This window comes from Styela clava, chromosome 2, assembly GCF_964204865.1.
Source record: "Styela clava chromosome 2, kaStyClav1.hap1.2, whole genome shotgun sequence".
In the NCBI taxonomy this organism is placed as follows: Eukaryota; Metazoa; Chordata; class Ascidiacea; order Stolidobranchia; family Styelidae; genus Styela; species Styela clava.
Window position 1 is genome coordinate 26,712,692 of NC_135251.1, and position 11,224 is coordinate 26,723,915.

Here is an 11,224-nt window from a genome sequence, read left to right on the forward strand (position 1 = left end):
CATTTCAAATTGGCTGTACTGCAGTTAAATTATTCAAAATGCCAAAAACAAAGTACACGTTTTCCCATGATTCAAATATCACTAATATTTACATAATAAGAATATTATTAAGCATCGGAATCGAACCAAGCTTGATCTAATCCGCACTGTCCTGGTTTTTTGTTTCATATATATATATATGGTTAGCATATTTGTACGTAGAGAACGGTTTGAAAAATATTGCTTTAATGCTGATATAATATAGATTTTTGTTTCATGTTTGATTAGCTTGATTAATGCAATAAAACTTTTTATAAATACTTTATGCATTTCTGGAATATATTAATACAAAAGTTCAAGTATGTGCACAATCGAATCTTGCACGGAAAAAACAAAAATCAGGTATTATAAATTTTTATCCTATATTAAGGTTATAGTAAAAGTGAACAGTAAGTGAATGAAAAACATCGTTCATGGCTAAATTTGACCATCTAGTGATAAACCACCGAACAACGATTAAAATAATAAATATGAAGATTTTAGGCAAAATGATTCAAAGCGGGGATGACGTAATTTGTATTTTGCAACCATAAGTTATCAAACCATACAAACAAACCCATAGATCAGGAGACAGTATACTTCTCGTCTAGTCAATCACGTTTACTATTTAGTACGCCATGCGTAAAAAAAATATTTTTACAACTTTTTCTCGGTGGTTACACTCCAGGTTTTAGTTTTTCTCGTGTATGAAGTTGTTGTTAGGTTTGGGCGTCGTATTAGATACTAACACTAACACACATTTCTCAGTGAATAATGAGTTTATTATTTTGTCAATTATTTAGGTTTTTCGATGCATGTCAGCAGTTGGGGGTTCTTAAGCTGGATTAAACGGACAAGTTGAGATGTAGAATGCTGAAAAAGCGTCATCCCTCAAATTTCAATTAAGAGCAGCTTATAAACTGTTCTCTATAAGCGAACAGAGTATAGCTTATAGAAGAATAAAACTAATCTGCAACATATTTTGCAAATTAAAATATTTGTGTTATTTTAAGAATATTTTGAGTATTTTCAAATTGGAAAGATATATCCGGGAAGACTTAGCGAAATATCGGATTTTGCATCTTCTAACTCTTGCCCTTAAAATAAAGAAAGGTTTACAGCACAAATGTGCAATCAGGCATAAATAGAGTAGCCCACATACATTCTTCTGTAATATATTCGACTCATTTTAACATGTGAGATTGTGTTTTGTGAACTATGACACGACTTGATAGTATAAACTAATACGTAAATGTCCTACTGTTTTTTTTAACACTTAGCAAACCTACATTCTTAAATAAAAGTAGTTCCGTTGATAGATCGTCAACGTTTTTTCCTTTTCTATGCTCTTTGCAAAGATTTAGATATTCTGAAAGGCGAAATATGACGTCTCAACAGAACAAAAGAATTATCATTTTATCCGTGATTGCGGCTCTAATTTGTTTTGCTCTTGGGGTGATTATTGGTTACTTCGGAAGGGGTGGTTCAAGTCCGCAAACACCAGTGGCCGATCCAGAAGCGAGTAAAATGATAATGGATGGAATTAGAGCTGAGAATATTGAACAAAATCTGAAGTTAGTTTTATGATTTTGTTTTATATCAGAAAGGTATATGTTTCTATAAAGTGAATGTGTACTCTATGGGCGAGTTATATACGGTAAAATTATAATACTAATTGAGCGCCAATACTTAACATTTCCGCCAAAAATTAAAAACGAAACTCATATTTTCTGGGCCGTGTTTGGTAGTTTGCTAGTCGGTTTCCAGCAGCGTCTTTAAATTGTCTGTCGCAATGTCTACGATATCCAGATTTTAATTTTATTCATAATTTTGTAATAATGATAATAAAATTTGTGTACACAAATAACTTGTTTGTCACAACCATTATAGTAGAATCAGTGACGATTAAGTTTGAAATTGCTATAAATATATATAGCTGAATGAGCGGCGTATTAGGTAGAGATAGGTGGCACGGTCAACATGCACAAGTTCTATATCTCTGGTTGATACGAAGATAGAATGAGCAACCTCATAAATGAAGTTGACAGGAATTCTGCCTCACAAACCGTTTGTTTTTCCAAATTTGTTTATTTATAAAACAACAACGCACAGCTCTGCGCGCTCAACTGGGGTAGATAGCTTAATCAAGGGTTGTTCTCGATTTCCTATTTTTCGTATGTGAAGCTGAAATTCGTTTTAGGTATCCTCACGATCTCTGTCAAGTTGACTGCTAAAAACCGAATAGCCAAATGCTTCACTATTAAAACCCTACAGGTATATGCACAACGCGGCAATAATTATTAAAATAAAATTTAAAATTATGATTATCAGCGACTTATTTATAAGTTTTCAGAGAAGGCTCAGAAGTCCCTTATGGTTAACCACGAATATAAATATATTACACTAACTTTATTCATTTTCTTAGGACATTGACTGAAAATCCACATATTGCTGGAAGAGATATTGATGAAGTTGATCTTGTTAATTTCATCACAAAAAGATGGAAAGATTCTGGATTGACTGTTGAAGTTCATCCTTATAACGTACTACTGTCCTATCCAAATCAAAATAGTTCGAATTCACTCGCCATCAAATTGGAAAATGGTAACGAGTTTTAGTATCAGTATATATAGCTGGAAATATCTGAATCATTAAAAAATTCGGTATAATCAAATTATTTGTTGTAAAAATATAGACCGTGTGCTGCTATATGCGGCATATCCCTGTTCTTTTTGGTAGCATATCAGCATATTAAAATTAGTTCTTGAAAGTATAATTTTGAGGTATATTCATTCATTGTAAATTTGAATTTTTGAACCTTTTACAGGTACTCTCGTAAGCAAAAGTCATCCAACCGAAGCTATATTGGATCCATCACAAAATAAACCAGGCGTGGTTAATCCTTTTAACGCTTATTCTGCAAATGGAAATCCAGAAGTACATTTTTAATGTTACCTCTTTATTCTAGCAAACGTAATTTTATTCCTAAATGTCATGTATATTGTTTTTAATTGTATATATAGGACTACCTTGTTGAGAACACTTAAAAATAAGTTTTTAACTTAATTCCTTTTCGCATGACGTGGTTTGCCAGCATCTCATTAATATAGCATATTTACTACCACCAATTCAAATTATTTAAATATAGTTAGACCATTTTATGGCAGAGTATTTTGAGAAACATGAGCTTCGCTACTGTTCGAATGAATCTCCTGTTAATAATCAAGTTTCTGGTCGGAGCAATATCATTCTAACCGGACAACGTTAAATATTCTATTTTATAAGTCTTGCGTTTTCAGACATGGGAAAAATATAAGCGCTATGGATAAGATCTTCAAAATTACTATAGCGTTTACCGGTCGTGATCAACATGTTTATAGTCCTTTTCCACATGGCTTCACATTTTCTAGTTCTTATTTACATGGACGTAAATTGCACGTGAGTCAATGCACTGATTTCGTATGGTCGCAGTAACTTTTGGCATTTTAGCGATCGCCTGTTACCCAGTTGGGAATCTCTTATATTTCTGAGTTAGTTGTGTGCGTGATCTTACTGTGGCGAATTACATGTATAAAAATAATTATACAGTTTTGACCTCAAGTTTAATGCGAGTAGGGAAAAAATAAAGAAGAATAAAAAATCAAACAAATGCAACGTTGGAATTTGTAAAAGTAAATGTTTCTGAAAAGAAATGCATAAGGCAGTGGTTCCCAACCTTTTATGGCACGTGGCCCCCTCACTTGGCACTCATGACCCCCTCCCTCCTGTTTACTTTTCCAGTGGTATTTAGAGTGTTATTATGATCGGTAGGTTTCAAATCCCGTTATGTTCAAGCAATTCATACTCAACAAATGAAAACACCCTGTGATATATCCTTATCAAGAAATGAAACTAGGAAAAACGGGAAGTTTTCTTGTAAATGGAAATGTAAAGTCAGTTCTGCGTCTGGCATTGTGGCCCCCCTCCGACTGCTTTGTGGCCTTGAATCTTTCCGATTTATCATAGCTGGACTATTTTATCGTATTATCGTAGGTGGAGCGCCGAGTGTGAGATTCAATTTAAGATTCGTTGAATCTATACTATGGAAAAGCCATAGAAACCTTGCCTGACCTCAATGTGGTTGAATGCAGTTGTGTTTTTAACAATGTTACCACAACCATGCATGAAGTAATTGTTAATTTTTGCTTCCCATTCACTAATTACTGTTTTCGTATATTCAGGGGGACATTGTTTATGTCAATTATGGAACGATTCAGGATTTCCTATTCATCAACAACACTAAATCTATCGATCTTACTGGAAAAATATGTATTAGCCGTTATGGAAAAATATTCAGAGGAGATAAAGGTGTTGAAATATTTCATACAATTTAATTGAAAAAAACATAAAAATTATATAAAATCTATCAATAATTTTATTTTGCAATTATCTCCAGTTAAGCTCAATGATTTTTCAAGAACTATTTATTTATTTATTACACGATTGTAAACTTGAATATTCTGTATTTTTAGCCTCACATGCCGAGCAATTTAATTGCGCTGGACTAATATTGTATTCGGACCCGGCGGATTATGCAGTAGTAGGTCAGGGAGTCTATCCGGATACTTGGTTTTTACCAGGAACTGGTGCACAACGTGGAACTCTGGCTTTAAGCGTTGGGGACCCAATGACCCCCCACTATCCTTCTATCGGTGAATATAGAATTATTCGATTAGTATTAATAAAATATAAATTATGACATTAATTACTTCGTTGTGTTAATCTCTAATGGGTTGTTAATTAAGCGTTGGGGGACCATGTGTTAATCTCTAATGAGTTGTTAATTAAGCGTTGGGTGACCCAATGACCTCCCACTATCCTTCTATCGGTGAATACAGAATTATTAAATTAGTATTATTAAACTATAAATTATGACATTAATTATTTTGTTGTGGTAATCTTTAATGAGTTGAGAATACTTTGACATAAAAATAATTTTTGTTTCAAAATGACAGCGTATTGTTTTTTTAAACCTGGGTCTAATTTTTACTCTCAAAGCAAAATTGCAGCCACATACTTTTCTTTATACGAGAAAGCATACTTTTAAGTGTGCTGCTAAAGCAGCTGATTGAAAACGAAAACAGGCAGTCAAAAACAATTTCCTACGCCAGATACAGCATCCCGCGTGTCCGAGAAAGAAACAAAGCTGCCCAAAATTCCCGTAACACCGATTGGATACGACGACGCGATAATGTACTTGATGCATATGGGAGGCGACGAAGTAGAAGAAAGTTGGAAAGGAGATTTGAATATAACATATAGATATGGTCCCGGGTTTCAAGGACTACACAACACGAGGTAAATTCCAGAAGAAACAAAAACTTTGTTATGATTGAAATACTTTAGCTTTTATGTATATATGTTTAATTTGGAATTGTTCTGAAATTGAGTAGGATGAGCACACATTTGTAGGTAGAAACTGCCCATATAACCCAACTTGTACATTTGAACTAGTGTTTTTGAAAATATTGCTAACATATGCACAGATTTGAAGAGATTCGGACGTATCGTATTAGCACTTCTCAAATTTTAGACGATTCTTTTAATTCATATGTGCACACAACTCAGCACCAGCAAATTCGATACTGACTAGAAATACCTTCAAGTTGACTGACAGTTTGATCACCTGTTTAAGTTTGCTGTTAGTAGAACGTTTCTCTCTTTTATCAAGTTAACATTGAACTTAAAATGATTGTTTTGGTCAGTGTGCCTCAGTACCTACATATATTCTATATTTTGTTATTATTATCAAATATTCATAAGTGAATCATTATAAAAATACATTGTGTATATCACAAATCAGTAAGATGACAATGCATGTTACAACGACAAATGAAAGAAAAACAGTTCACAACGTGATCGGTTATATTCGGGGATATGTAGAACCAGGTATACAGATTTAATTATTCTATACACTTTTGCTATCAAATTTTTGTGAAAGTATAAAAAATATTCGTATGATGATATTGTTTTATATTAATGATAATAGTTAACATGTTGTTTTTGATTGAAAATACCTTTCAAACTTTAATTTACTTACCATGTTAATTTTTCCCCTTGAAATAAATTGTCATAAACTGCTTTGGTGAGGACGTCTGATTTTGGTCAGACGAAACGGCACTGAAATGCATTTGTGTTAGTGTGCAGCAGGACTCTTAAATTGCATAAAATGAAGCAAGGTTAGTATTTTGTTTCATATTTTTTTTCAATTATATTATTGCATAACAGATCGTTACGTACTCTTTGGAAACCATCGAGATGCTTGGGTATTTGGTTCAATGGATCCATCCTCTGGTACCGCTGGAATGTTGGAAATTTCTAGAACAATGGGTCAGGCTGTTAAGGATGGGTGGAAACCTCGTAGAACGATTGTATTTTGTAGCTGGGGAGCTGAAGAATATGGATTGATCGGATCGACAGAATGGATTGAAGTATTTTTATTCATTTCCATTAAAGACCTAATCATTTTTGACGACTTTGAATGATAATGCTGATTAATCAGTACTAGAAAACTATATAACTAAAAAATACTATCTGATAAAATTAATACTATGATCACAAATTTGAGTGGCTCTTCGTTCCATGACCTTTTGTAATTTTCCAATATTTCTATGTGTTGCGTATACCAATGGCACAGCAGATTAAACAATAGGAAACAATATATATCAATAGGAAACAATATATATAGAAATAACCAACTGAATACGTTAACATAATTCTCGTTAGTGATATATAGTTTTTCACTTATTATAAGCATTTTGTTGAGAGTTTATTTTGTCGAAATATTCGAGTTCTAAAAGTACATTGTAATATTTCTCATACTAAAGGAGTTTCAGAAAGTTTTGGGATCACGATCTGTAGCATACTTGAACGCGGATCCACTTGTATATGGCGACTACACTTTTAATGCTCGGGGTTCGCCTAGTCTCAAAAAAGCTGTGTTTGAAGCAACAAAGCTCGTGCCAAATTTAAATCCAACTGAAATCTCAAACGGTAGAGAAACCATCTATGCTACATGGTCTCATGCAAGTGGTGGAAGTGAACCGAGGTAAGCATAGTTTTGTTTCTTCTGTCTCTTCTCCAATTGTTCATATTTCTTGTCCTTTTTTATTCTTCCTTTTCTGTTGCTTTTTTTCTTTATGCAAATATATTTTCAGGTTTCAAACTCTTGGGTCAGGTAGTGATTACGCAATGTTTTTGCAACTAACTGGTATTGCTGTAGTGGATGGTCATTATGTATTTGATCCGGTAAGTAATTTAGTGAATAATTTAGAGAATGAGATTGTATATGATTTGCAGAATATATTATTCGTATATTATCATGAAGACAGTTATTTTTTTTAACATTGTTGAATTGAAAATGTCTGAGTAAACTATTAATAATTATTTATTTGCGAAAGTATTCAAATTAATAATATTTAATTTAGAGAATCGGAGTTTCGTTGTACCCAGTGTATCATTCCGTTTATGAAACGTTTGATTTTGTCAAAACTTTTGTCGATCCACAATTTCGTAATCACCAAGCAGCGGCAAGAGTCCTGGCTGAATTACTGAGAAATTTAGCTGATTCGCCTGTTTTGCCTTTCAACGTCGTAGATTATGCAACAAAGATGAATGATGATAAAAATACAATGTTGGATGTTTATAGGCAAAATCTGACTGATCATAACATGGATCCTGGTAAGTGTATTTTTTGATAACGATGAAAATTAAATTTCTCTGTTATTTTCCTTTATGAGATTATTCTCCAATGGTCACTGACTTTTGTGACACAAAAAAAGCATTTATTCATATAAAATATCGACAACGTTTTGTTCATTCCAGCATTACTAGACAAGGCAATAGAAGATTTTACCTCAGCGGCAACGGAACTTCACAATAGAATAAATGACCTTGATCTGACAAAGTATGACGTTTCTTTTTCATGTCATTAGCAGTAAATGATGTAATTTTTTTCGTACACATGTGGTAGCATAAAAACTAACAATTGTTTGCACAAAAAGAACTCTAAGAATATTTTTGTTTTTGCATGGCGGTTTGATATATTTTTCTCCTGTGAAACAGTTTTTATAAATTCCAGATTGAAAATTGCTTTACATTGCGGAGAACTCCGGCTTTGCTTGTTAGCATTAAGTTGCCTAATCTAGTTTATTATTCGCAGCATTTTCTTGTAATGCTAAAATCTCTTCATTAATAATGAAAATCAGAAATTTTACAGTCCATTAGCGCTGAGAGCAGTAAATGACCAACTCATGCAACTCGAACAAGCGTTCATTGATAAACAAGGAATAGAAGGAAGAGATCAATATAGGTATGTACATAACATCGGCTACTTGGGTGCGTTTTTGACCATTTATTTTTGTTTCTTTTTTTCTAAAGTAAGTTTCTGTGAATAATGCGATATATATAAATATGTTGCCAGTTTGAATATCAAATTCGGTAATGTTTTGATAAGAATGATCCCCTTTCCACCTCGTTAACCTCAGCTTTTACCCATGCACTTTGAGATATTTTCTTGTGTTTGTTGACTGTACAGGGTGCCTCAAAAGTAAGTATACACTTTTAATTTTGATTTGCTTTTCAGGTACTCATCATAGATCGTTCATTTTTTCAGAAAACATAGTATAGATAAGTAATAAAATTTAAGTATTGTTTGCAGTTTTCATTAATTCACAGAATGACAAGGAGATTAATCCAAGAAATGAGGTGCATAACCAGTAAGGCAAACTGAGCGCATTTTTAACAGATACTTCGAAATTAATTCGCCTCCTACACAACTAACAATTTATGCAATTCATCGTAAATCTATGGAAACTGGATCTGTAGTTGATGCAAAAAAATCAGGAGTACCAAGGAGCGGATGCTCAGAGAAAAACATTTAAAGCCAAATTAATTCCAAATTCTCTGTTAAAGAGGCGCTGTTCTCTGTTAAAGAGGCGCTGAGTTTGCCTTTCTGGTTTACATGCACTTGCCAAACAGCAATTTTGCACCTCATTTGTTGGATTAATCCCCTTGTTATTCTGTCGCTTGATGAAAAATGCAACATTGCGGTGTGCAGTTGCGAGTTTTAGGTCCTTAATTTTTTTTTCATGTCGTTTCGGTTACCTTAACTCGTTATCAGCAATATGCTGCAAAACGTTTTAACGTCAAAATTCAGAAATCTTGAAAAAATGCATCTTTGCAACGGAATGAAGCAACTGCACACATGAAATAAAAAATCAGTGAATGTTTTGCGATGACTCTTTCCATCGCATTTGGTTTCGTTGCGTGGTGTTACGGGACGGCCAGAACGTTAGCCCGACCTTTCATCTTGAGATTATTTTCTGTGGGGCCATCTTTAGGGTGAGGTGTACACGCACCGACCAACAACCATTGTTGAACTGAAAGCTGCCATTTTCAAAAATGGGGAATAAAATTCCACGTGATGCAAAAAAAAATTGTGTTGATGATATTGGCCAATGAGTATTACAAATACTACGCAGAAAACCATACCTGAATGTTTAACTTATGCACATCTGTTCAGTCACGTAATATACGCTCCGAGTCTCCACAATACGTATGGAGGAGCAGCATTTCCTGGACTTGTTGACTCGATGTTTGAAATCAATGCTGACCCAGATCCAGATGCGAGATGGGAAAAGGTAAATTTGCTCGATTCATGAATATTAGAAATTACAATATAGAAGTTAGAAAAAAAAACAGATATATTTTAATTTACAATTCTTAAACAACAATATACTTGCGGTACAAGGGAGTAATATATATACGTTTGAGACTTGAGGGGATCTTATTGGCAATTAAAAATTGAATTTTTGTTATTTATCTTTTATTATTTATTTATTCAGGTCCGTCGACAATATTCCATTCTTCTGTACCACATCGGTTCTGCATCAACTACATTGAGAAATGTTGTACCAATCAAAGGATATTCAAACAAATAGAACCACCATTGCACCATATTTTTAAATTAACCATTGAAATATTATTTATTTCTTTTTCTACAATCTTCATTATGTTTAATTTACAAAATCAATTGGAATTGATTTAACTAATAATATTAATTAATTAGCATACATATTACAAATGTCAATAAACAAGTTAAATTATGATTCAATAAGTTTAGCTTCCTCCGTGTACGATGGTCGATAAATTCGATGGAACAATGTGGGGTCATTGCCTCAGCTTTCACATTCACAGCCGTTGTTTGTTTTTGTCGCCGACTATATAGCCTGATGTTTTTTGGTTTGGGAACTTTAAAATTGTATTCGACAAGAATCAAGCAGAATTGACTTAATTCATCAACAATTTTTGTAGCCCATTTTAAAGACTCTGTTTAGTTTCTGTATAGACCCAGATTTTTAAGCAGCTACATAAGACGTTTATGACAATATAAAATACACCGATGACATGTCGAAATTATGAGATTAAAGCGAGTCAAAATATATGTGGCCTGTAATGATGGTATATATCAGGGTGGTCCAAGGTTGTCGCCTTCGCGGGCCATAAAATTATTTTTGTATTGTTCGCGGGCCACAATAGCGTCAGAAATATGTAAACAACAAACACTTTTATTGTACAAACGATTGATCATTGTTTGTCCTTTATCAAGCTAAATCATACATAATACGCCAGAAAAATCACTGAAACATGCAAAAGTTTTGCTATATCTACATTTAATGTAATATTTCATTAACTCTTCGTTACGGAGAAAGTGCTCCCGCAAATGTAAGTGCTCTCGAACATCGGTTCTCAAAGCAAAATCCCTCGAAATTTGGAAATGCTCATTGCTCACATGATAGCAAAATGCCGTTTTAGATTATATTTGCCATAACTGCTGAATGATTGATTATCATATTTTACCAAATGTAAGGTACAGAAGAGTAATTACTATTTTTTCTGAAATATTAGAAGCATTTTTTGTAATACTGTTTAGGCTGGCTGCAAAACATCACCGCAACGAATTATATTCTCAGATTATAGTATTAATATTTAGTCATCATATTTAGTTATTTATGGCTGTTGGGCAGTGGCGTAGCAAGACTCTCGTGCCCCCCGCAAAAGTATTTCGTTGAAATGACCCTGAAAACTCTCGGACATAAGCTTAAACAACGTTTTTTTATTTCGTCAAAAAGCATAACATGTCGCTATATAAAGGTTATGGTAACCT

General features: G+C 33.5%; 1 protein-coding gene across 1 annotated transcript; it reads left to right on the top strand.

Annotated features, from left to right (window-relative positions):
• The first annotated feature begins 1,294 nt into the window (after positions 1 to 1,294).
• LOC120335297 (putative N-acetylated-alpha-linked acidic dipeptidase) lies at positions 1,295 to 10,171 on the top strand. Its single transcript, XM_078110203.1, has 15 exons — positions 1,295 to 1,592; positions 2,444 to 2,622; positions 2,846 to 2,955; positions 4,239 to 4,365; positions 4,530 to 4,709; positions 5,169 to 5,355; positions 5,861 to 5,946; positions 6,286 to 6,488; positions 6,885 to 7,105; positions 7,215 to 7,305; positions 7,485 to 7,737; positions 7,882 to 7,963; positions 8,276 to 8,368; positions 9,581 to 9,698; positions 9,903 to 10,171. The coding sequence occupies exons 1-15, from the start codon at positions 1,402 to 1,404 to the stop codon at positions 9,996 to 9,998; spliced, it is 2,217 nt and encodes a 738-aa protein (XP_077966329.1). The 5' UTR covers positions 1,295 to 1,401; the 3' UTR covers positions 9,999 to 10,171.
• Positions 10,172 to 11,224: the final 1,053 nt, after the last annotated feature.